Here is a 24860-nt window from a genome sequence, read left to right as displayed (position 1 = left end):
TGAGTCATCCCGACACACCTAGAAAATACCGTTTGTCCCCGCGGCTGCCGACATCGCAGCAGCGTCTCCAATGCTCGTTCCCGTGGGCTCGCCCGTTTGCGCGCGCCCTGTATCACATTCGTGCCTCCCTTGATTACGTGTCCCGTTTGGTTCGCTGGGTTTGAGTGGCGTGAGGCTCACGAGACGGGAAAAGAAAAAAAATAACACGAGGATGGATGGAAAGGGATGTTTCGGGGGACGCGGAGGCCGAGAGTAGCCGTGAAAAGTATACGTGTGTAATGTATAATTAGTAAGATGCTTCGGTGTAAGCTGGTTTGAGGTAGGGCTGAGTATGCTTGATGTCCTTTTCCAATGTGCTCCTCCCGAATATTTGCATACCGGAGGACTTGTCAATGTAATGATGCGGACACGCTTCTCGTTCAATATATTCTAATCAATAGCCATAATGACATAACAAAGACCACGACCCCAGTGGCTCGGTCTACGCCGCAGCCCGGCGGGACGGATCGACAAACAAACGGCGGGGAAAAAGAGGGAGGCTCGCAAGGCTTGGAGTATGTCAAGGACTTAGAGACACAGTACGGGGAACACGCAGTACAAGAGACCTGAGACCGGCCGCTTCAGGCGCTGATTGGTGGGATCCCCTGCAACCATTGGACCGCGGCACATCGAGGGGGCTGATTCGACGAGGAAACTGGCCAGGTGACTTTTTCTGTTGGGCGTTGTCTGCCTGCCGTGTGATTGACTCTTGGTGCTGCTCGTTGGGCTGTGCCGGTGCTGTGTTTCTTGTGTTTCTGTTCAGGGGAAGGGATTGGGGAAAATTAATAAAATAGGGGAAAAGTCGGCTTTGCTTGGTTGGCATTGACCGGATATCCAATTGGATTGGCGACGGTTGAGAACGGTTAGCTTCCTGCTTGGTCGCTAAGTGCACGATGACAGCATCAGAGTTGAGAGGAGGGAGGGGCACAATTCTGCCCCGCTTGGCAAGGCAGCCACTCGCTGGGGATCGCGGGGCAGAGTGAGACATACTTTGCCCGGTAGGTAGGTACGGTGGGAAACAGGCGAGACGGGGAGAGGGAGAAGTGGGAAGGGGCGAGAAGCATCGATCTTTTTTAGAACAAAAGGTGTAATGCAACTCCACGACTCCGAGACGAGAGCGCCAACCGACAACTGGCCCAATCGCACTGAAACCCCAACACACCTAGGTACGTTGAGTGGTTTGAGTGGGTAGTGTGCATCTGCGACAATCTCGATCAGTCGCCCAGTGAAACCTCGGTCAACGTTGTGGGCGGGATGGGAGGTACGAAATTGGAGGTATTTCGCGGGCCCGAATCTTGAGACCATGATGGAGGACTAGAAAGTCTCGAGAGCTTAACGGTTAAAACTTGGGGGGCCTTTCTCTTGGAGGCCGTCGGGGATCTTGTGCGTGCGTGAGGATGACGATGGAGCCGTTGGCCGAATCACGCGCCGTTTGTAGACGAAGGTGGGCGGCACACTCCAACCAGATTGCCACGGCTGAGCCCCTGGAGGGCTGCCCGGGTACGGCGCCAAATGGTTGTTTGGTGGGTATGAGACGGGAGGAAAGATGGTGGGGGCGGTGATCTGTAAGTACGGAGTAATAGAAGCACTTCAATATCAACCCTAACCCAATTAATCTTTCAATCTTGTCTATATCAGAGTTGATCAGTGATAACACTCTCTTCCGGCTGTTCTGTGCCCCGAGCTTGCAAGAGGATAACCATCACGGTTGTATCATCCCTCAGCTCTCTCGAACCCAGTGTCGTGTAGGTCGAAGCGATCGAGTTCCCGTGCCTTGTCAGTAACTATCAGGTCGGATGCTGGCTTCAGAGCTGAGTCTCGAGGTATTGGTCGCCTGATACTCCCTGTCAAGCCTCGGTGGGAGTAAGGCTAAGCGGATTGCGTGTGTTCATCTTTCACCCCAACACTGCGCTGTCTGGTCTGACAGGTCCTGCCATGATGGAGCGCCCGAATCCATGTGCGATAGGGCTGCCGCGGTATTAGTCTTGACAGAGCTTTATGAGCCGCTTATACAACAAACTCTAGCTGCGTAGACTGTAGAGTTGAAATATCAAATGTAGCTTAGTGCGGAGTACATCTTTCAGCCACCCACCTAGCCCCTAAACAGCGCTGCTGGGCTTCGAGATTGAGGCCATGGGGTATTTTATTTTTACATGCTTCCTGTCCTTATTAGGTGTTTATATGTACTACATCGGGTACGAGGTCCAGGTTTAGACGTGTGACCTCGGCACTGCTAAGTTAGCAAGTAGTCAACTTGGACTAGAGGAATGTACTACGAGTATCAGCATCGCGGTTTTCAACTTCCTGATAACAACAACAGCTTATGGTCTCCATAACTGTCCAATAAACACGGGGTTTCTCATCCTCATCACCACAAGTTCTAAACCGTTTTGAGCAGACAATGAACGGCAGTAACGTTATCACCAAAGGCATCGTGCCTGCAACTCACCAGGACATACCTGTCGAGTAGCAATTCCCGGTGGCGGACAAAGGATGACGGGACGTTTCGCAACGCGACAACAGCTGCATGACGACGCCGGTAAAGTGGGCCCAAAAGAGGCCCCATCTGGCCGGCTGTGCTGGGCCCAAAACTCGTTGGGGGCCATTTGTTCCTCGGATGTGGAAGGGGGGAAAAGAAGGGACTGACGCCCGGTCCCTGGCCGAGGCTGACGGGAATCCTTGGAGGTATGGAAGCCGGACGAGAGACCACCCGTTTCTTGTTCCTGGGCCGTGGTCAGAGCGCCACCTTCACTCGCGAGCGGCACGACTGATGTTGGGCAGCAGTGGTTGGCGATCGCAATCGTGCCGAGGTGGATGAAAGTGTGTCGTCCATGTCTCGTGCCCAACGTTGGAGCAACAATCCAGCGAGAAGCCAATGTTGATAGGCAAGCTTCCCAAAAGGTTCGTTTGGATATGCGGGCGGCTTTGGGACGGACGTTTGGCTGGAAAGACGTGCAACGCTCTGGAAGGCAACTGCCCATCGAAAAGAAGCTGCCAAGAAAAGGGAGGATGCGAGGGGTTGAGCCCCACTCTGACAGGCCAATCCACGCACTCAGGCAGGGCTGGGAGGGGAGCACTAACAAACTGCCGGCTGAATTATACGGCCCTGAGATAGCGACGACGCGTTCCAGACCCCGGGCCCCGCGTGGGTTTGCATTCAATTTTTCGCGGCCAGGAGAGAGAGCGGCCAGTGCCAATGGCGCTCGCCGAACACTGGCTGTGGACGTTCCAAGCAGCGCCCCTGCCCACATTAACCTGACCTCCCGGGAGTGCCGTGGTCCTCCTCCAAACCTGATCTTGTCAAGCGAGACAGTGATTTTTCCCGGCTCTCTATCGTGACTTGAGCGACTTCGTCTATCGGCGAGAAACCCAAAGAACACTTTACAAAGGCGATCAAAGTCCTATCTTAGGCACCCTCGACTTTTCTCCCATTTGCTGAGCTTGAAACCGACTTCTGCGGGATCCTGCCAACCGACGGCGCGATTTGCATCGACCTGTTTCTCCCACCTCGCCTTCCCCCGACCGTGGCAGCCTTTGCCAAAACAATACAGAACACAACCGCCCACGACCCCATCGACGACTCGGCTTGCTGCCATCTCCGCGACGCACGTCTTTTCAGACGAACACCACGATAGCGGCATTGCTGACATTCAGCACCCTGTGATTCCGGTGAAATTTGCCCGATTCTTCACGACTCAGCGTTATCGCCAGGCCTGCCCGCACGCACCTCGCTGCTCTTTGCTCACAGCAAATTCCGGTGACGAAAAACACGACATCTTCTCACCACCACATAGAAAAGTACAAAAAAAGCTTGTCGCGCTCCCGTAGCACGCGCAGAAAGACGATATAGGGGCATTTCCCCCTTCCCACTCTCCCAATACAGCCCACTCGTTGCTGCGATTGCTTGTGAGCACCCGACCAGGTAAGCTTTCTCCCCACTGAGTCTTTTGCGACCGTGGTCGTCGCGGCGACGACAGCACCAGATCCCCGCGCGAAAGTATCCTTGCGCCTTCCCGCACTCTTCCCTTCTCATTCCACACTCATTGCCTCTCATGTCGGAATTTTTCGCTGACTTTTTACCCCTCCTTCTTGCGCAGTGCCTGGAGTGCATCATCCATAAACTTCGCGCTTCGTCCTTTTTTTCCTCTCCCCTCCCTCCTAGGTTCTGTTTCGGTCGGCTTTTGGGACCCCGCTGGTCACCACCGACAATATCTCTTCTACATTCCGTGTGGCATTCATTTTTTTCTTTTCGGAGGATTGAAGGCACCTGGCAATGGCAGACCAACACGACGTCGATCTCGACTCGATAATCGATCGCCTCTTGGAGGTGCGGGGCAGCCGCCCAGGCAAGCAGGTCCAGCTACTGGAGGCCGAGATTCGTTTCCTTTGCACCAAGGCTCGCGAGATCTTCATCTCCCAGCCCATTCTCCTTGAGCTCGAGGCTCCTATTAAGGTAAGATACGATGCAACAATTCCCCAAAACTCGCGACCGTGTCTTCCTCGCGTACCCCTCCCTCGCGTGACCTCCTCCCATCTCGGCTGTCCTTAAACTAATTGGATCCCGCTCGCTAGATCTGCGGCGATATCCACGGCCAATATTATGACCTGCTCCGTCTCTTCGAGTACGGCGGCTTCCCGCCCGAGGCCAACTACCTCTTCCTCGGCGACTACGTAGATCGTGGCAAGCAATCGCTCGAGACTATCTGTCTCCTGCTGGCTTACAAGATCAAGTACCCCGAGAACTTCTTCATTCTTCGCGGTAACCACGAGTGCGCGTCCATCAACCGCATCTACGGCTTCTACGACGAGTGCAAGCGCCGCTACAACATCAAGTTGTGGAAGACTTTTACCGACTGCTTCAACTGCCTGCCCATTGCCGCCATCATTGACGAGAAGATCTTCACGATGCACGGCGGCTTGAGCCCCGACCTCAATTCCATGGAGCAGATCCGCCGTGTCATGCGCCCGACTGACGTACGTTTTCGCCCCCCCCCGCTGCCCTCTTCTTTTCTGTTTTGTATTCCCAGTCGGCTAACCCCTTGCCTTCAGATCCCCGACTGCGGCTTGCTTTGCGATCTCCTCTGGTCCGACCCCGACAAGGACATCACTGGCTGGTCTGAGAACGACCGCGGTGTTTCCTTTACATTCGGGCCTGATGTCGTCTCCCGCTTCTTGCAAAAACACGACATGGATCTCATCTGCCGTGCTCACCAGGTCGTCGAGGATGGCTACGAGTTCTTCTCCAAGCGCCAGCTCGTCACGCTGTTTAGTGCCCCCAACTACTGCGGCGAGTTCGACAATGCCGGTGCCATGATGAGTGTGGACGAGAGCCTGCTCTGCTCCTTCCAGGTTCGTAGTCTTTCCCCACTTCCCACCACCCTGCAAAGTTCCTCGTATGTAAGAGTTCATCGCTGACGGTTGGCTCTCCAGATTCTCAAACCCGCAGAGAAGAAACAAAAGTATGTCCCCAGCTTTGGTGGTAGCCTTGGCGGCCGGTCCAACACTCCCCGGAAGCAATCCAAGTAATCAATAAGGGTTTATGCGAACTTTGTTCTCCTTGTTTTAGGTTCGGGCGCAACCGATAAGCTTGCCAATCCACGCGACTCAGCCATTGCGAACGGATCCCCACCGCCTTCATCTCCTCGATTCCTATACCGCCTTCACACGTCGTCTTTTTGTGCTCGCCTGGGGCTACCGCCTCGTCGGTCTTTGTTTGTTGCCTTTCCGCTTTCCTTTCGGCCACCTCCCCTTCGTCCCGCGCCGAACCACTCCCGCCCACCGCATTGGGTGTCCTCGCCACCGGCACCATCGTCGTTGTCGCCGCCGTCGAGCAAGTCATGTCTGTTTGGTCCTGTCACGAACGGAAAAAGCTGCTGGAGGGATACAGGGGGAGGGAAATCAATCTTGTCTCTCTGTTCTTGTCTTTTTTTTTTCTTGGAAGGGAAACGAATAACGACTCTCCTCGTCTCTCTGTCTGTCACTCCTAACGAAACGGGGCATTTAACAAACCGGGAATGTATAGATACGCGGTGGTGAGGAAGAGCTTGCGTTACTTCACAACAAGAGAGCTGGGTGGTTTTAGAGTTTGTTGTTTTCGGTAGGCGCGCGGGGCGGACTGTTGAAAGAAGAGAGTGGGTTAGGTAGAACTGGGGAACTTGTTGGGCCCATGTTCCCTTGTTCTTTTTGCCTTCTCTCTCTTTTCTTGTCACTGACTCCTCGTCGGCGCGGCCGTTTAACTGCCTCTTGCTACCAGAATCTATCTTAAACTCTGTACTCAACACCGTTGTTCCCGTCTTGTGCGTTTCCCTCCTTGGACTTGTTTTGCTCCCCTCTAACCTTCGAGTCAGCCCGGCGCTTTGTCGTGCTGCGGGACGAAGCGACTGACAGGGCCGAGAAACCATCTTTTTCGTGAATTACGCTGGCAGCATACAGCTGCCTAGATACTGATGTATGTATGTAGGTAGGTAGGCTAGGTGGTGAGAATGCTAGGGGCCGGTGGGTGATGAAGTGTGGTGTGGTGCAAAGCAGAGAGGGGATGGTTGAGGGGTGGGTGGCACCGTACATTTTCATGAATCAATGCGTCAATCCATCAGTCAATTGACTAGTTGGTCGGTCAGTCAGTCAGTCTGTCTGTCTGTCTATCGGTCGGTCGTCGTAGATTTGTTTGTTTGAGCCGTTGGCTTGATTTGGGCCTTGATATAGGTTGATTTTGCCTTGGCTTTGGGAGATGGTGGATTACTCGCGTTGTTGACCTGGCGAGGTTGGGTCGAGGTTGAGTTAGGTTGAGTCGAGTTTGACTTGCCTTCGGTTGACCTAGCTCACCTTGCCTTGAGTTGACTTGATTCGACTTGACTTGCCTTGACCTGAGCTGGACTAACCCTCGCTGCCATTTGATGCTGGTGCTTTGTGGGTGCTAACATGGCATACTTACCACTTAACTGTGTTGCCGGGAGGTTGTATGGGGATTGATGTTCTATCCTGCAGTCTGGACGAGATGCATTCATTATGCCTACAAACAAACACGTTGGTCGTCATTAATCCTTATCACCCCTTCCTCTTCGCTTTACTCCCTGACTCGAGTTGTTTCACGCGACTCTTCTTCCTCTTTGCTCGATAGTTCAGTTCGGGTTCTGCTGTATGTGTGGGGATAGACCTTGACAGCAACATTGTGTTGGGTCTTGGATGTTTTAGTCTCTGCGGCCGGTTATTCAATCTCACAAGAACGTTGGTCTGTTTCCTCTCCTCAGGTGCTGCCGCTTCCTTTGAGGCATGGCTAGAGTTCATATGGGCAAGCAAGACAGGGCAGGGCGGCCGGCCGGCCAACTTTGTCATTGAGGCTAGCTGTTCCTAGGCTTTATCCAAGCGACGACGAAACAAGATAAGGTCGTGGCTCATAGTATTTAATTGTGATATCCATCAACGATCCTAATGGTCTTGCTTAGGTAGCCAGAGATAGATGGGTATGTACCTAAATACTCGCGTACCTTCCCTCCCTCTCAAATTCCCCACTGGCCCTTTATAACCCCCCCTTCCGCCACTGTTTCCCAACAGCCCCCCCATCCGGCAAATGCCCGCCCGGACCGCGGATGATGTATTTGGGGGGGCGCGGGCATGTCACTCATGCCTGCGATACCGCGTGCCCGGAGTTCGACTCCCGGTACGGTCACCGAAGCAAAACCCTGCCGTGGGTTTTGGTAGCTGTCCACTTCCTCGCCGGAGGAAGTGGGCAGTGAGCTTTTTGGATTTCTTTTTTTTTTCTTAAAAGAATTCTGAACCTCACAAGATAATACATTGGGCAATATTGTAGTTGATATTGCTCACCACTCGAAGCGTTCCCGTTTTAAGTGACCAGGTTAATGTCTAGTGTTTCTATAAATATATGATCCTCATTGAGATATGTGTAGATAAATAACCATCTGTACCGAACCTCCTGTTTGTTGGCTGTTATATAACCCTGGTATAGCTTGCCCTTCTTGTATTATCTCTGTCACCCCATTTCCTCTTAACCTTCTCTTGAAACGATACACCTGAGCAGACCTTACCTCTTCTGTCTTCACTCAACTTTTTAGCACACAATATTCCGTTTGCATCGGCCACTTGAGCTCTCTGTGGAACCTAGGCTTTCTGACTATTATTGAAAGAGAGGCTGTAGATATATATCCCGTTCTCCGGTTCGCAACTTGCATGCCGTTGCTGTTTCCGCGATGGGTTTGATATATGGAAGGGTTAGGCCCATGCTACGAACTCTATCCCACTTGAAGTAAAATACAACGTCAGCATTATGGCTGCCGTATATCTGCAAGACGTTCAAGGTCCGTAACAGTCCCATTACAGCCAGCATCCTTATTCCTATCTCTCCTCGGAACTACTAATTCTCTAGACTTACCATTTTGGTTCGTCAGAATCTTGTCAACTATCACCCATAACTCACTCACAATCCTCACACTTCTCAACACCACAGCCCTTCCCTTTCTCCCTCTCCACCTGAGTACTCCCACTCCCACCCTCCTGCTTTTTTCCCTCTTTCCCCTCGCCCTCTACCCCCTTAACCTCACCCTTCGTCGTAACCCCCTCCTCAACACTCGACTTCCCTCTCACATGTCCCTTCGCATAATCCCGATCCACATGCCCCAAATCCCTCCCCGGCTGAATTACATCACGCACGCGCCGTTTCAACTCTTTCGTCTCAGGGAACCCGCCGTCTATTTTACGATCCCAGAGGATTTTTTTTTGGAGGTGGGGGGTGGTCGGGGTTTCTTGTTTAGCAGCTGGTGGTGACGTTGAAGTTGGGGCTGGGGGGGAGGTTGGGGGGGAGGTTGTTGTTGTTGCTGGGGCTGCGGCTGTGGCTGTGGGATTTGTTTGAGAGGAGGAGGAGGAAGAGGTGGTGATTTCCACGAGAAAGATACCGCCTGTGGCGGGCTGCAGGGAGACTTCTCCGAGGGAGAGGGAGAAAGTGGAGAGGAGCTCTTGGGCGTACTGGTGTTGTTGTTTGTTTTGTTAGTTAAGCACCTATCACGCATAAAGAGGGGGTTTGAGTTGGGTTGGCTGGATATGCTAGGTCTTTGTTGTTGTTGTTTCTTCTTTCTTCAGGAGGTAGGGTGGGGTGAAGTCTGTTTGAAAGGTGACGGGATGATCCCATGGGCTGGCCGAGAGCTCTCGGGTGCGGGGAGGACGTGGGGTTGGTTGGTGGTGTTTTTGTTTCTTTGTTGAATAAGAAACAGCAGTTGAGGGCCAAGGGGGGTGAGGATGAGAGTAACATGGGCTGTTTGGGTTGAGAGACGGATGAGCAAACGGAAAAGACGCACATAAGCTGCCCGGAGCATCCATTTGCACTGGGTGCAGAACTGAATTGTGACTCGCGGGAGTCGCGGATCCAACGAGGCTTCTATAACTGGCTCTGCCATGGTGAGGTATTTGGCTACTGCAACGGTAAACGCTGTGTGGTTTTGGGCTGACTCGGTTGGGCCCCAGCAGCCTGTTTCAAGTTGCAATAGTCGAAGTGGTTGATGGTGTTGTATGACGTTAAAGTCAGCTGTTTCTATGAGAGCTAAACTGGCACTGAGAGCGGGTCAAATTAATAGAAACTGGGCTGCGTCATTTGGGGCGCTGGGGCCCAGAACAAGACTCAAACTCTCCACACAGCCGGAGGACAGTCCGATGCCCACGTCCGGTGCTCACGCCCGGTGCTCACGTCCGGGTTGGTCCGGTTTGTTTCGCTTTTCCTTGACCATTTGCTCAAAATACCACATACAGATACTACACATCATCGGAGCACATGGAATCTGTTGGAAGAGTTCTGTGTCATTCACCAATCACTCATCTCGTCAACCCATTGAAAACCTTGAACCTATATACAGCTGAAAAGAGTGGTAAAAAAACAAAAAACAAAAAACAACAGTAGCGGCAAGGGCAAGGAGATCCCAGGCCAAAATCAGTACGATGAGGGGGCAAGGACAAGACAGATAAGGAAAGTAAAAAGTGAAGACGTCGGGTCAAGATATTACAAGCTGAAGAGCTGCGTAGCCGGCCCACGATCCGCCCGGAATGAAAATGGGGTATGAGTGGTAGCGTTATCGTAGGCAGCCGTGCCGTCGTCCCGTCCGTTCCTGGCCTCTCTTCCTCCTTGCCCCGGCAAATTCAGAGGTTTTTTGTGAGGGTTTGTTCGTCCCCAGCAAAGGGGCCGGTTCGCGATTCGATGATGGTCCCGTGTGTCCCGCTTTCCGGTGGTAAATTCATTTTGTGCTGCCCATGTCCGTGATCCCAGTGCCAATATTACTCTCGAAATGACGATGACGAAGCCGGCCGGGTTCCCAGGCTGCCGCCGTGTACCGTGCAAGACGTTCAGTCTAACGCGATGACCAGCAGCTAGTTAGGTGGGTATTGGGGAACTCGACTGGCCGCATCTCATTATCGAAATTGGAAGGGCTGTAGCCCCCCTACATGATGATACAGCACCCGCCGCTTTGTTGTGGCGCATAAGGGTCTTCTCCTTTGGGCACTGGCCCCCACACACTTGGTACCATGTAATCCCTAGTGCTGTTGCAGTACGCGATGATGCTATCGAGAACAAGTTAGCGGCGATGCCAAAAAGTGAGGATTGGACGCGTCTGATGGTCCATCGCGGCCTGCTTGCTTACCTCTTGGATGCTTGGCTCACAGGAATCCTTTCCCGTTCGAGGTCTTCACGTAGCCGCGAGTTAAGCTCCGTCAACCGGCGGAGCTTCAGATCCGCCATGCTCTGCTTGGTTCTCCGCACCTGCGACGGGTCGCCCACGTCGCGCGACGTGTACTGAGGCATCCTGGAAGACGAAATTGTGACGGTTGAGCGGGGGGTATTCGGGAAAACGTGGTTGCCGACGGCTCGCGTCGTGATGAATGAAATTTTTTTCTCGGCTTTCGGCGGCGGCGGCGGCGCGCGCGGCGAGAGTCCGTCGTCAGAAACCCAGCGAGAGGTATTCGATGGGTGTTGCTGCAATCGGCTGGCGCCGCTGCTATCGCCCGTTTGCGAGTCGGTGGTGGATCGCGACCAGGGGCCCGTCAGCTCGAAAGAGGAGGTCTGTGGTAGAGCCATCAGCGTGTTAGTCAATTGTCGTTCTCCCTTTTTTTGTTATTTGGCTCTCTTTGGGGGTTCAGTTCGTGATCCTCCACTTCCACGCCTGCGAAGGTGCCGAGATCATCTCCTTCCTTTCCACCACAAAGTCCCGCTCTCCCATCCCTTTGCTCGCGTCCGTAGCCGATTGGCTTAGCGTGATTTCTCCTCGTTGTCGGTAGCAAGGCACGCAGGTTGCACCGTTTGCTCCACGGCGCAGCCACGGCAATGGCACACACTCACAGCCTAGGCACAGCAATCGCCATCAATTTGATGGGTGCACTTACCGAAGAAAAAATAAATTAAAAGAAGGTGGATTGAATGTCTACCGTGGGGTGATGTCCGGCGACGGGACTGACAAAAATTTCGTAGGCGCGGCGATTGAAGCGAAATGGGGGCGATTGCGAGAATGAATGCCAAAGGCTTCAAGTCTTGAGAGAATGGACGGAGCGGACGGGATTGGCAGAGAGGCGTCGGGAAGCGAAGGGGGGAGCAGGTTCAGGAGCGGGCGTTGCTGGTCTGTGCACGCTGACCCACCCGGCGCGGGTGAAAAGAAAATGAGCTGTCCGGAGACGGTTAGCCAGGCCAAGCCTGCGAGCATCAACTCAATCGGTTACACTGCGCTGGGTCTTTGTTTCAACCCCGATTTGGCATTGACTCGCGTCGAGGCTAGACGCTTTTTCCACAACACCGTCTTCGCTACGTTCTACGACGGAAGCTAGTGGGTTTCAGACCTCAGATTGCAACTGAGGGGAGAAATGCTGCCGGCGATGCCATCACTGCCCGTTGAGAATGCATTTTGGTCAATCGCCAGGACTTACACGGTACCGACGGAAGATCGTCCGCCCGCCTGGCCAGTGCATTGATGGAAGCTGGGATTCATGATCCCTCGTGCAGGGGTTTCCGTGGGTGTTTCCAGGAGGGCACGGTGGCCCGACGCGCCGGAGCAATTGCAAAACTCGCCCACCGGCATGCCGGTGGCCGCTTCAAAAGGGACCAAAAGCGAAAATCTCTCACGATTGTAGAAATGGTGCTTTCCAAGTTTCCGATGATGGGAGCTGCACAATGTGCCGCGATGCGATTGTTTCTCGCCTGTTCTCAGGTTGGTACTTTCTGGAAGGAATATGCACGCAAGAGCGGAGAATCTCTCCGCCCTTTGGTCATGCAGAAGTGAGGACACAACGGGCGGCCCTGGTCAGAATGACTGTCAGACGGGGTTGTGGAAAGGCTGTTCTCGAAGGGAGAAGGGGGAGCCCCGCGCTGCAAGACATGCCCCACCTCTCCAGTTCCAGAGCAATTCCTTTCGAATCTGAAGGTCGTCATCATCACCTCACCACCGGGTAGCTTTAACATTAACCAGGCCAAACTACCCGTTGACTAGATAAACTAGATAAAGGAGCCTGTAATTGATTGCGAGTGTCTTTCCGGCCTCTCAGTACTTAGCTCCCAACATTGAAGTATTTTGCTGGTAAAGCCTCGTGACGGTTTATGAGGGTCCAGAACAGTAGCCGCAAGGGCAAAAACCCATACATCCTTTGAGGAGGATTGGAGCTAGCATCACCACTTTAGCAAGTTTTGGACGTCTTGCAGGTGGTCAACGATTCAAGAGGAGCAAGCAGCTTCGACTGGGTCAACCGCTGATCAACCCGAAATGGTGGGGTTGTCTAAGGGGCGTCGAATGTTACGGTCAACGTTTGTAGTCATATGCTAACTTACTGGATTTTAAGTATTGATGCAGCATATTCGGCGTTATACTTGTGGATCGAGGTGCCCCTTCCCCTACCTATTTTCCCGCAGCCTCGCCACTTACCGGTTCTTCTCCTATCCCTCGTAGTCCAGCGCGCGAGACGTGCGCCCCTCCCGACAACGCTGCAAACGGTTAAAGATCATGAATGGGGAGGCGGCACTGTGGATTGCAGTCTGCAACAGGAATGCCTCTCGTCTCGGTGACATGGTCACCTTAGACAGAGGGTGCCGGCCATAGAGCATTGGGCAGCGTGGGCAGCTCTACAGCGCTGGACCAAAATCCCCGGAAGTCCTCCTCGACCCAAATGGCAAGCCGCCGAATGGCTGCACAGACCTGATAACACCCGTACACGGTGTGCGTATCGCCGATACATATCCCCTCATATATCATGGTCTTCCGTTCCAAGCGACGCGCAAAGTCCACTCGCCATATATTGCCGTACACGTAGATGATGGGGAGGACGGGTAGTCGGTAATACGGGTCGTGGCCACGACGCTCAAAGACCTTGGCAAGCTGTCGAAAGTGGGCGCGCACCCAGTTGGCGAGTTGCACGGAGCCCTCGTCCGGCCTGGCCTGAAGAGTTTTAGTCTTGATGCTGATAGCCAGCGGGGTCGGACCGAAGTCGCTGAGGGTGAAGTGGGTGAGGTCGATGCCCTCGCCTGCGAGGTCCGAGAGGTTTTCAGAGAGCCTGTCGCCTTCTCGCTCAGGCTGGAGAAAGATGCCGTAGTCCACCTCGCTCTCCCTTAGCATAGGGTCGCCATCGTAGAATGCCTCGAGCGTGCGGCACAGCCTGATATTCCGGAAGTCTACGGCATCTTGGCCCTCGAGAGCTTCCTCCAGGACACGGCAATGCACCAGATCGTTCCACGCGGGCTCATATTCCATCTGATCTTTACACTTCAGACTATTCCGGCAGATCCTCTGCATCTGACGATGGAATGCTCTCAGCTCTTCTTGTCCCTCTGTCGCAGTGTAGAACCACTCCGGGCGCGGCTGGTCAAAAATGCCGGCGTTGGCGCTCATACATTCCTGTAGTTAGGCAAGACATCATCAGCCTAGGTCGCAGGCCGCAGCGAGTGGAAGCGAGTAGTAGAAAATTCCCATATCTCACATAGAACATGTCGGGGATCAGACATTGCCTGCCATCAGTGATCTTCTTCAGATCAAAAGCCAGGCTTTCCAACACGGCAGGGGCCGACTTAAGTTGGGCAATGTTGACGCGGGCGATAGGCCAATCGAGGGCATGGCGAAGTGCGACCTCTTTCTTGCGGGGACTGCTTCTTCCCGATCGCGATGTGCCATTGGTGTCAGCGGTGTTGCTGGATATGGCTTCCCTCATGGTCTGATCTCGACCTGGATGAGGACGATGGTCAGTTCGAGGTAGCGCAGCAAGGTCATCGTTACGGAAGTCTAGGCGTTGTCGCTTGTTTGACGGTGAATCGAGTCCGTCGGGCGTGGTGACGGTTTGGTCGCCGGCGTTAATGATATGGCCAATCCAAGCCTCGACGGCCGCGTTCAGTGCAGGCTGTGAGTGCATGTGGGCCAAAAAGTTTGGTATACCCTCGCTATGGCCAAAAAAAGCGGCAGACCAAGTCCCTGGATAACTTACTTTGCTACAAAAGTGAAAAAAGACAAAAAGAAGAAACCAAAAAAAGTGAAAGAAGACAAAAAAGAATAAATATAGAGAGTGACAAAAGACAAAAAAGAGTAAATCAATCAAAATTTACCAAGATTCGATCGAATGTTAATGGATTGGACTGGAGCTATGTGTTTCAGTGTGTCGCTTTTCTTGGCCACAGTGAGATACCATACTATCGTGTTGATCTACTCCGATCCCAAAGTTGAAGCTTTGAATGGGGGATGGGGTTTTGATTGGTTTCGTGTCATGAGTCGTGATCCAAATGTGGGGTAACGAGGCATTTGACAAGTACGAATAATTACAGTTGGAAACTTCTATACGATGGACTTAGTTATCAGAGGAAATGAAGTAAAGGAGAAAATTCCCTTTCCCTTCCTCTTCCCTCATCTCCCCTCGAGTCTTTAATAATGTTTAGATGAATGGGGCTGTAGAGCTACCCGCGAAGTAAATGCATTTAATTGCTGTAAGATATTCTTTCCGTCTTTTTCCCTGCCCATTGATCTCCACATTATCTTTCGGAAGTCGAGGTGCTTGGCCTGATTTAACCACCTGCTCAACGCCGAATGTTCACGTCAAATATCTGTGCGTATGGGTAAAAAGGGATGAGATATGTAGTCAAATAGTACCCGATCATACAAAATTTTGAACGCACATGGAAGAGTTTGCATCAACTTGTCTGGTGTTCGCCGACTTTTGCTAGGGAGATCACGTGATCTGGATTTTCCGCCCACACAATTTGCAAACCCGCAACTGCCTGGCCAGGGCTCGGCCGAGCCAACGCATTCTCCACGAGGCGAAAAAATCTCGAGACAGCGCCAGCCAAGTCGCCAGCATCTCTCACGCTGCGTCGCGCTGCTCTTTAAGCAACCCATCGAATCTCCTCGAGACCTGCCGCCGCGCAGAGGAGATTGCCCATCATGGTACGTCGATTCTCCCGGAATTTGCACGATGTGGGCGGGCGAAAACCTAGTCACCAAAAACGGCGATGCGAATACAACCCCTCCCCGCTCCGTAGTATTGTCGCCAACAGCCCACCTCGTCGACCACGTCCTTTGCCCACGCCCACGCCCACGCCGACACTTTCCGCCCCGGCCGATTGTCTCATTTGTGGCCGAACTCTAACTGACCATCTCACAGCCGCCTCCGCCGCATCAAAAACCCGAAAATGTCCTCAAGAGGGCCCACGAACTCATCGGGGTCAACCAGGCCCCCGCCGCCCTGAACCTGCTGCACGAACACATCACATCGAAGAGGTCCCGAAATGTCCCCATCGCCTCGCTGGAGCCGGTTATGGTCCTGCTCGTTGAGCTGGCCGTGGAACAGAAGAAGGGAAAGCTCGCCAAGGACGCTCTCTACCAGTACAAGAACATCGCCCAGAACACCAACGTGGGCACCATCGAGCTTGTGCTCAAGAAATTCATCGAGCTGGCCGCCGAGAAGGTCACTGTCGCCCAACAGAAGGCGGATGAGGTCCAATCCAGCCTCGAGGCCACTGCCGAGACCTCCGGCATCGACGATCTCGAGGCCAGCGAGACCCCGGAGTCCATCCTCCTAGCCACCGTCTCTGGCGAGCAGTCCAAGGACCGCACCGACCGCGCCATTGTCACTCCGTGGCTGAAGTTCCTGTGGGAGGCCTACCGCACCGTTCTTGATATTCTCCGCAACAATGCCCGCCTTGAGCTGCTTTATCAGAGCACGGCCATGCAGGCCTTTGACTTCTGCCTCAAGTACACCCGCAAGACCGAGTTCCGCCGCCTGTGCGAGCTGCTCCGCAACCATGTCCAGACCGCTGCCAAGTATTCGTCTCAGATGCATGCTATTAACCTCAACGACCCGGATACCCTCCAGCGCCACCTCGAGACTCGGTTTCAGCAGCTGAATGTGGCCGTCGAGCTAGAGCTCTGGCAGGAGGCCTTCCGCAGTGTGGAGGACATCCACACCCTGTTGAGCCTCAGCAAGCGCCCGGCCAAGAACATCATGATGGCCAACTACTACGAGAAGCTTACTCGTATTTTCCTGGTTGGCGAGAATTACCTCTTCCACGCCGCTGCCTGGGCGCGCTACTACAACCTCCTGCGCCAGTCGGCGGCCATGCTCGCCGCTGGCCAGAGCAGAAAGTCCGACAGCCCGCCTGCCAGCGATGCCGACCTTGAGCGGGCCGCTACTTTTGTCGTCCTCTCGGCTTTGTCCATCCCGGTCATCAGCACCACCCGCTCGCGCGGTGCCATGGTCGACTTTGACGAGGCCCGCAAGAACAAGAACTCGCGCCTTACCCATCTCCTGGGCCTATCCCAGGCGCCCACCCGCGCTACCCTTTTCCGCGACGTTCTCTCCAAGGCTCTCCTCCGCCGCGCCCGTCCTCAGATCCGGGACCTCTACAACATCCTCGAGGTCGACTTCCACCCTCTTTCCATCTGTCAGAAGATCTCCCCGATTCTCGCCCAGGTCGGTGCCGACGAGGAGATGCAAAAGTACATCCTCCCTCTGCAGCAGGTCATCCTTACCCGCCTGTTCCAGCAGCTGTCTCAGGTGTACGAGACGGTCGACCTCGAATTCGTCCAGAGCCTGGCTCAATTCCCGGAGCCCTTCCAGGTCACCCGTGGCACCATCGAGAAGTTTATCATGAACGGCAACAAGAAGGGCGATCTCGCCATTCGCATGGACCACGCCACCGGCGTCCTGAGCTTCGACGTCGACGTCTTCTCCTCGGCCAAGGCCGTCCACGCCGGTTCCGCCGCCGGCTCGGCCGAGAGCGAGGTCGGCTCCGTGCAGCGCCTCCAGAGCACACCATCCCAAATCGTCCGTTCTCAGCTCACCCGCCTTGCTGAGGTGCTCTTCACCACCTGCCGATACATCGACCCCTCGTTCAACGAGGCTCGCATCCAGGCTCGCGATGCTGCTCTCGTCCGTGCCAAGGCTGGTGCGGAGAAGGAGCATCTCGATATTCTGGCCAGGAAGGAGGTGATTCAGAAGCGCAAGGATAAGGCATCTGAGATCCAGGCCCAAAAGGATAAGGAGAATGCCCGCAAGAAGGCGCTCCAGGAGCAGGCCTTGCAACAGGCCGAGGCCCAGCGCCTCGCGGAGGAGCAGCGGGTCCGTGAGCAGAAGCGCATGGCTACGGAGCGCGAGCAGATCAAGAAGAAAGAGGTCGAGAGCATGCTCAAGGATATGAAGCTTGATGACGTTGAGCTCGAAGACCTCGATAATCTTGATAGCAACAAGATCCGCATGATCAAGCTGCAGCAGCTTGAGCGGGAGAAGAACACGATCGCCGAGAAGCTGCGTGTCACCGGCAAGCGTCTCGACCATCTCGAGCGTGCCTTCAGGAAGGAGGAGGCTAAGAAACTCCCCGAGGACTACGCCAAGCAGCGCGAGCGCGATATTGCCGAGTACGAGCTGGTCAAGGCCCAAACCCTCAAGGAAGCGGAGCAGAAGCACAAGGCGGACGTGGAGCTGAAGCACCGCCTTACCCGCCTCATGCCCCATTACGAGACCTTCCGCGCTGACCTGCACGAGCGCCGCCGCGACCTGTTCGAGAAGCGCCGTCGCGATGCCGAGCGTGAGCTCGAGAAGCAAGTCACGCTCCGGCGCAAGGAGTTCCGCGAGCGCAAGATCCGGGAGAAGCGCGAGCGCGAGGAGAAGGAACGTGCTCTCCGGGAAGCCGAGGAGCGCGCCGAGCGCGAGAAGGAAGAAGAGCGGAAGCGACAGGAGGCCCGTAAGGAGGAGATGGCCCGGATTCGCGAGGAGCGTGAGAAGGAGCGCGAGCGTGCCAAGGAAGCCCAGGCCCGCCAGCAGCAGCGCGAGGAAGAAGCCATGGCCCGGCGCAAGGCCGAGAAGGCCGCTGCTGCCGCGGTACCCATCCGGGAGCGCGAGCCCATCCGGGAACGCGAGCCATTGGCCGCCTCTGCCGGTGGTCCGCCCCGTCTCGCCCTCGCCGGCAACAAACCCAGCTGGCGCGAACGGGAAGCCCTCAAGAACGCCGGCGGCGGTGGTGCCCCATCGGACAACACCCCGCCCCCGGCCCGTGCCGCTGCCCCGCCCTTGGAGCGCAACGACTCCAGCGACCGCGCGCCCACCCGGGAACGCGAGCCCAACCGGGAGCGTGAGCCAGTGGCCGCCTCTGCCGGCGGTCCTCCCCGTCTTGCGCTCGCCGGAAACAAGCCTAGCTGGCGTGACCGGGAGGCTGCCAAGAACGCCGCTGGCGGCGGTGGTGGTGCTAGCGGAAGCACCCCGCCTCCCGAGCGTGGTGGTGCTCCGTTGCCCCGTGGTGGTGCGCCGCTCCCCAGACGTGGTGGTGCCCCCCCGCTTGACCGCACTGGCTCGGGCCGTGGCGAGAGGGAACCCAGAGACCCCAGAGAGTCGCGGGACAGCAACAACAACAGCCCCGCGCCGGAGCCGCTCAAGCCTAGTGGCGCGCCGGGCAAATGGGTGCCCAAGTTCCGCCAGGGGAATTAAGGAGGTTGTCAAGGTGTTAGGTAGATCCCGGTGCTCTCAAGTGCGGATGCGGTTGAGCACAGAAAACTGATGGAAGTCCAATTGAGGACGGAAATGAATGAACGGGACCAAAAATGAAGATTACGGGGAGGGGGGGGTTAGTTAAGGCAGGCAGGCAGGTTGTGGGCGTGGTGGGAAATCAACGGGAAAGGGGGGGCGTGGGTGGTTCATGCTAAATGCCAGTTTTCTTCCTCCTTTTCTTTTTTCACTCGTTGACGGGGACATCGCAAGATGGTTTTCTCGCGCGCTCGCATCATGATTTGGAGTTTTAATGTTGAGTGCATTTCTTCCGTAAAATCTCGGTCGCTCGTATAACGCAGGCACGTCTTGTCTTGTCTTGTCTCGTGCGTGCATTATAGTCGTTCTCCCTTTTGGGCGGTGACAAGTTTGTAACCTTGATGTAGGTCGAGGAGATAGGGAATATGCCGTGTTTGTGTCTCTACGTCCTAATGGTGTCTTCATTGCCCTAATAATAAGATTGAGGGAAGTCTTAAGAGGGAAAGGCGAATCAAAAATTGGGGGGTGTTATGCGCTCCTGGAAACGAGAACCTCCCACCATATGGACTTCCGACCTTTTCTCCTTCCCCCATCTCTCACTTCTCATCCTTTTCCCCTCTCGTGTCGTCCTACTCCCTGGGAAACCCAGCCAAGCAACCTTCTCAAGCCAATCTGCTCGACCCAGACCCGGCATATATGAACCATCTCCCACATGCCTTCCCACCATCACATTCCTAAGAGTAGAAACGACGACACCGGGAGAGCAAAGGTCACGTAGGAAAGTAGATTCTAACCCCTTGTGTTGAATCTCAACGTTTCGCTGGTATTTTCCCGTCCACTCACCATCTCAGCCTGGAGGTTGTCCCGATCAACCGGTTAGGTCTGAGCGCAAGTAGACAGCCCTAACCCTAGTGTGGCTCGCTCCCAAGGTTCCCTGGGGGGTCACGAATAGGGCGATTAGGCTGGCCGGCGGCAACTTCCCCTTTGCCGAGGGTCCTGTTGGCGTGAGGTCTGCTTGCCGTCGACGTTCTCGAGACGTGTTTCTCTTCAGTACAATGGTTTGAGTTTGAAATATCAGTGGGGCGTGGGTTAAAATCCAGCCCCTTGTCAAGTCTCGGTTTCCATGAAAGTGACTCCTTGACTTGTTAGTCTGAGAAGTGAATGTTGCGACTCTTCCCAACTGGGTCTGACTGAGACAAACACCTCTTCGACAATGCGGCTCAAACAACCTAACGCTGCTATACTTGGAGAAACCGACTCTAAAACAGCTGGGTCTAGACCACCATGGACCTTATCGTACCTCAAGCCAGCCAGTGAGGTCACCGGTGAGACAAAAAAGAACAGTTCCAGTTATTCTCCGCGTGGTTGCATCGAACCAATTCCAGCCAGCCGGATTTAAAGTCCCGGGATGTTCCCCATTCCTCTGGATATGGAAGAGAAAAGGGTAAAAAAGGCGCCTCGTATGCACGGGCGGGGCTGGGGCTGGGGTTGCAGCCGCATCTGTGAGATGAAGTGGCCCTTGGAACGATGGAACCCTCACGGCGGGCGTCAGATGCGGCCGTGACTTTTGGTCACACTCGCGGCCTGCTATGTTCTTCCCCGGGAACCTACTTCTCGGCCTGAAGAAAAATATTCATATCTTAAAAGCACGAAGTGCTCTAGGTTTTACAAGGAAGGGGATAGACTCTGGTCCTAGAAGTACTACTGCGTCGTAGGTACTGTACAAGTCTAAGTAGGAACGGCAGGGCGACGCTTGTGACGGGAAAAGGGCGATCCGGCAGATAGAGCGGAGCAATGGCTTGGGCCGCCGGCTCACTAACCATCTTAGTGATAGATCAAAGACCGAAAAAAAAAAAACATCGTGAAGGCCCTCTCGGGGTTTGGGTCTGCGAGTCACGCGCCAAGCCCAGCTGAGGTGGACGAACCAAGTCTGCTTTGTGTGGGAAGCCTTCAGCCCTTGCGTCAATAGTCCGAAATCCGGGGTATGCAATGCCACGGGCAGATGCAGGATTCGCACATTATTTTTGCCCCAAAATCTGCTCTCCTTCCTGGTTTCTAGATACCATCCACCTGTCCGAGCAGTGAGAGTATCATTGGTGAGTTCTGATGGGGAATGCTCCCTAAACCCGAACCCGAGTCCCTGGTCGTCTTGGTCGTGTGTGTGGTTGGTCTCTCCCTCGCGTTTGCCGTTGGTCTCTTTATCGAGTGTCACGGTTGTACCAATATCTGACAGGCGTTGTGACCAAGGGGAAAGTGGCGCTTAGTTCGCGGCAGGCGGAACAATAATCGCCGGGTCGTGGCAGAAAATGATCTCAAAGATACAAAAACGGCCGTTTGACGGGTTCGCAAATGCAGGAATAATGCAGTGTGCCTCGAGTGCCTAATATTTTGTCTCTGCAGGTTTGTCCTGTAACTATTCTGGCTGCTGTACGTAGTCTGGAGCTAAAAATATCAGAGTACCTGGGGAGAAGAGGCAAGGGAACAAACAAAGAAACCGTCCAATTAGGATTCAACGGCATCACAACATCGAATATCCGGGTCTTCCGGTGGCGTGATCTCAAAATCCAGCACTCATCGTAGACTCTCCCGAACCCCTGAGAGTTCGAGCAAGAGCAATGAGGTTGTTCTCCTCCTTCATTGATCGAGAACCCCGAGAAACCTACTGTGAGTATGTGTGGTGAGGACCGACCGCAACCACAAAGCGGAGAGAAAGACCACGATCCAGGGTCCGGAGTGGTAAATGGATCAAGTTGCGAGAAAAAAAAGAGAATGAAGAGAGGAGCGGGCTCAGGGTCTAAGCTGAACCACCGCAGCAAGCGGGGCCAGATATTGCTGGCCCAGACCCGTCGAATTTCAGCGCGCTACTGCAGGTACGCCGCCAGTCGACCAATCAGAACGCTGCTTCTAGCGTCGTCCCTTCCCGTTTTGTACTGGACGGGCGGTGCCGCGGCGGCCACGACGGACTGATCGATTTTTCTTCTCTTTCCAGCGTCCTTCCTTCCAGGTTCCCCACACCGACAACCGACCCGTCCTGCGATGCCGCCCACGATCCAGCTTCTATGCAATGCCAGCGCCATGGCTCCTCGTTTTCCCCTCTCTTTCGGACTTATTCCTCATTCGGTTCGTGGCCAGGTCCCCGAGCAGGGCTGAACTTGAACGAGAGACGAGGCGAGACGGCGACGGCGCCCGAGGGGAGGAGCTCAACAAACGGGCTGGCCATGCGTTTATTTCACGGACTTGGTGAGAGAAAAGAGGGGACGTCGAGATTCTCGAATCAGAGTCTTGGCTCTATCTTGGATCATGGACCCTGGACCTTAGCGAGAAACCGCCGGTGAAGCGCTCAGGGCGCTCGTACATAGCGGCACCCTCTTTCCCATTGCAGGGTTATTCCTGATGGCTCGTTGGGCTCGGGGCGCGCTCGCAAGACTGACCTTCCTCGCTGATGCCGATACTGAACGCCAGCTTTGATTCTTAGCAGGGTTTGCTGCTTGGTGTTGGAGGCTATGGTGCGGCTACTCCTTCGACGAGCCACCCAATACGGCTGAAGGAGCTCGAGTGAATGGTGGCCCTGATGACCCCTGTTCGACGCTCGGGGACCTGAAAACTACAAACAGCCAGCCATCGTGGAGACGCCGATATGTGCCGACAGCCATCCATCGTCGCTACCAACCGGCCTGGGCCCGGCCTAGAACGTAGCCCCAAGCCCTCACCGTAGTGCATCGACGCTAACCAGCGTTGAGGCCCAGCCCAATGGATCTGACCGCTGTGCTTCGTTTGGTCTCTATCCCCTGGTTCAATATTCTGCAAGTATCGTGTACGAGGTAGCGTTGCTGTTTATTGCCGTTCGTGGTGGTTGTATAAAGGAGTCGATGTTCCCGGGGGCTGAAGTTCTTCTTCTCTCTCGTTCTGCAGGGCAACTCTAGCACAACCTTTATCTTGACTGGCATCTCTTTGCTCCCTACTATGGCCCCCCTTCGAACAGCCGCCGCCTTCGCGGCGGTGGTCTTGGCCGCCCACGTCCAGGCCACCGAGGTGCCTCTCCCGCCCTGTCTTGACCCCTTCCAGCCCTTCGTCTACTCGGGCTGCTTCCAGGAGACCAGCAACACGCAGCTGCTCCCCTACCGCAGCCCGTCCACGCCCGACAATATGACCGTCGAGGAGTGCGTGGCCGAGTGCAAGGGCAATGGCTACCGCTACGCCGGACTCGTCTACTACGGCGTGTGCTACTGCGGCCAGACCGTCAACGGGCCTCAGGTGGACGAGACGCAGTGCAACTTGCCGTGCAAGGGGAACGAGACGGAGACATGTGGTGGGAATGGTATCTTCTCGGTGTACTCTGACCCGACTTTCTTGCCGGTTGAGGATGTTACCATTGAGGATTATCATGCCCTGGGGTGCTGGACCGACGACTCCAGCATGGGCCGTGCCTTGGTCTACCGTCAGGATCAGGTTGCGAGCGCCTCCTTGACGACGAAGTCGTGTCTGCAGGCCTGCCGCGATGGCGGTTATCCCTTTGCTGGTACCGAGTTTGGTGGTACGTGATGCACGCCAGTTATTTTGTTCTTCCCTTCCCTTCCTTCATCCCGGGTTACTGACATGGGAAACAGGCGAATGCTACTGCGGCGTGGTCATCGGCAACGACACATACACAGCGCCCGCAGAGGACTGCAGTATCCCCTGCAACGGCGACTCGACCGAGATTTGCGGCGGTCGTGGACGTCTGAACCTGTTCGTCGCCCACGAGCTGCAGTCTCTCGAACCGTGCGGCTACGAGCCGCCTGTCTCCAGCAGCACCACCACGGCATCAACGTCAACCACTACGCCCCCTCCGGAGACCTCCACCACCGTCACGGTCACCACCACGACCAAGGCCACCACCACCACCAGCAGCGTCTGCACCACCACCACCGTGATCCCCCCGACCTGCGAGTACAAGTGCGGCAAATGGTGCTCGTCCCCGCTCCCCGACTGGGACGACGTCAAAACCTGCAAGCACGCCTGGTCCAACTGCGCCGTGCAAGTCGCCTCCTGCTTCAAAGGCGCCGGCTGGCCCGACGTGCTGGACTGCTTCGATTTCGGCGCCTGGTGCGGCGACGTCGCAACCTACTGCGACAGCAACCCGCGCGGCGGCTGCTTCAAGGGCGATTTCTGGGGCAAAAAGCCCCCCAAGCCGGGCCACGGCAACCCGCCCAAGACCGTAACCGTCACCACCGCCTGCCCAACCACCACCGCCACCAAGACAACCACAACCACCAAGGCCACCACCGCAACCACCACCCCCACGCAATGCCCCATCCCAACCCCAACCAACATCTGCATCCAACCCTCCAGCAAACTCTACAACTACGGCCCCGGCCATCCCGTCGGCGGCATCGCCCTGCCCATCGTCACCTGCAACGACCTCGCCGCTGACTGGCCCGCCTACCCTTTCAAGGGCTACACCGACCCGGACAGCCGGCGGTGCAAGAAATACCCGCGCAACCAGTGCACCAATGCCTGCGCTGATGCGTGCCGGGAGCAGTATGAGGATTGTGTGGATGTTTATGCGCAGGGGTGTAAGACGAAGCCGACGGGGTGGTGGGTTCGTGGGAGGGGGGTGGCTGCTGAGGAGCGTGGGGAGCGTGGGATGGACTTCTCGCCGGTGCAGAGACGGACGTTGTTGGGGTGGGGTGATGATTACACCGGGGCGGTTGTTAAGTGTAGGGCGCAGTATGCGGATTGTTTGAGTGAGAATAGGGGGGTTACGGGGGCGGGGAAGTGTCCTAAGTTTGGGGGGTGGTAGACAGTAGGGTTTAGGGAGCTTGGTTTAGGAGTAGGGGGGGAGGTTGAGGGGGATGTTGGGTGAGGGGGGGGGG

General features: G+C 55.3%; 6 protein-coding genes across 6 annotated transcripts; 3 read left to right on the top strand and 3 right to left on the bottom strand.

Moving 5' to 3' along the window:
* Window positions 1–4312: 4312 nt before the first annotated feature.
* On the top strand, window positions 4313–5565 carry C8A04DRAFT_9337 (serine/threonine protein phosphatase-like protein; the record flags this gene model as incomplete). Its single annotated transcript, XM_062785448.1, has 4 exons — window positions 4313–4492; window positions 4612–5013; window positions 5089–5388; window positions 5470–5565. 4 exons carry the CDS (start codon window positions 4313–4315, stop codon window positions 5563–5565), a joined length of 978 nt encoding a protein of 325 aa, XP_062640305.1.
* Window positions 5566–8466: 2901 nt separating this feature from the next.
* Window positions 8467–9443, bottom strand: C8A04DRAFT_25126 (Rdx family-domain-containing protein; the record flags this gene model as incomplete). The annotated part of the gene is made up of 2 exons (XM_062779446.1): window positions 8467–9015; window positions 9345–9443. 2 exons carry the CDS (start codon window positions 9441–9443, stop codon window positions 8467–8469), a joined length of 648 nt encoding a protein of 215 aa, XP_062640304.1.
* A 1032-nt stretch (window positions 9444–10475) lies between these two features.
* On the bottom strand, window positions 10476–11110 carry C8A04DRAFT_25125 (guanine nucleotide-binding protein subunit-like protein; the record flags this gene model as incomplete). The annotated part of the gene is made up of 2 exons (XM_062779445.1): window positions 10476–10596; window positions 10677–11110. 2 exons carry the CDS (start codon window positions 11108–11110, stop codon window positions 10476–10478), a joined length of 555 nt encoding a protein of 184 aa, XP_062640303.1.
* Window positions 11111–13088: 1978 nt separating this feature from the next.
* C8A04DRAFT_9428 (uncharacterized protein) lies at window positions 13089–14412 on the bottom strand (the record flags this gene model as incomplete). Its single annotated transcript, XM_062785476.1, has 2 exons — window positions 13089–13904; window positions 13987–14412. 2 exons carry the CDS (start codon window positions 14410–14412, stop codon window positions 13089–13091), a joined length of 1242 nt encoding a protein of 413 aa, XP_062640302.1.
* Window positions 14413–15431: 1019 nt separating this feature from the next.
* C8A04DRAFT_25123 (eIF3 p110) lies at window positions 15432–18969 on the top strand (the record flags this gene model as incomplete). The annotated part of the gene is made up of 2 exons (XM_062779444.1): window positions 15432–15434; window positions 15652–18969. The coding sequence occupies 2 exons, from the start codon at window positions 15432–15434 to the stop codon at window positions 18967–18969; spliced, it is 3321 nt and encodes a 1106-aa protein (XP_062640301.1).
* A 3999-nt stretch (window positions 18970–22968) lies between these two features.
* Window positions 22969–24787, top strand: C8A04DRAFT_25122 (WSC domain-containing protein; the record flags this gene model as incomplete). The annotated part of the gene is made up of 2 exons (XM_062779443.1): window positions 22969–23539; window positions 23613–24787. 2 exons carry the CDS (start codon window positions 22969–22971, stop codon window positions 24785–24787), a joined length of 1746 nt encoding a protein of 581 aa, XP_062640300.1.
* Between the last annotated feature and the right edge of the window lie 73 nt (window positions 24788–24860).

The sequence above is a fragment of the Dichotomopilus funicola genome (assembly GCF_033296635.1).
Source record: "Dichotomopilus funicola strain CBS 141.50 unplaced genomic scaffold C8A04scaffold_5, whole genome shotgun sequence".
Taxonomy (NCBI): Eukaryota; Fungi; Ascomycota; class Sordariomycetes; order Sordariales; family Chaetomiaceae; genus Dichotomopilus; species Dichotomopilus funicola.
This window is presented reverse-complemented; position numbering and strand designations above follow the sequence as displayed.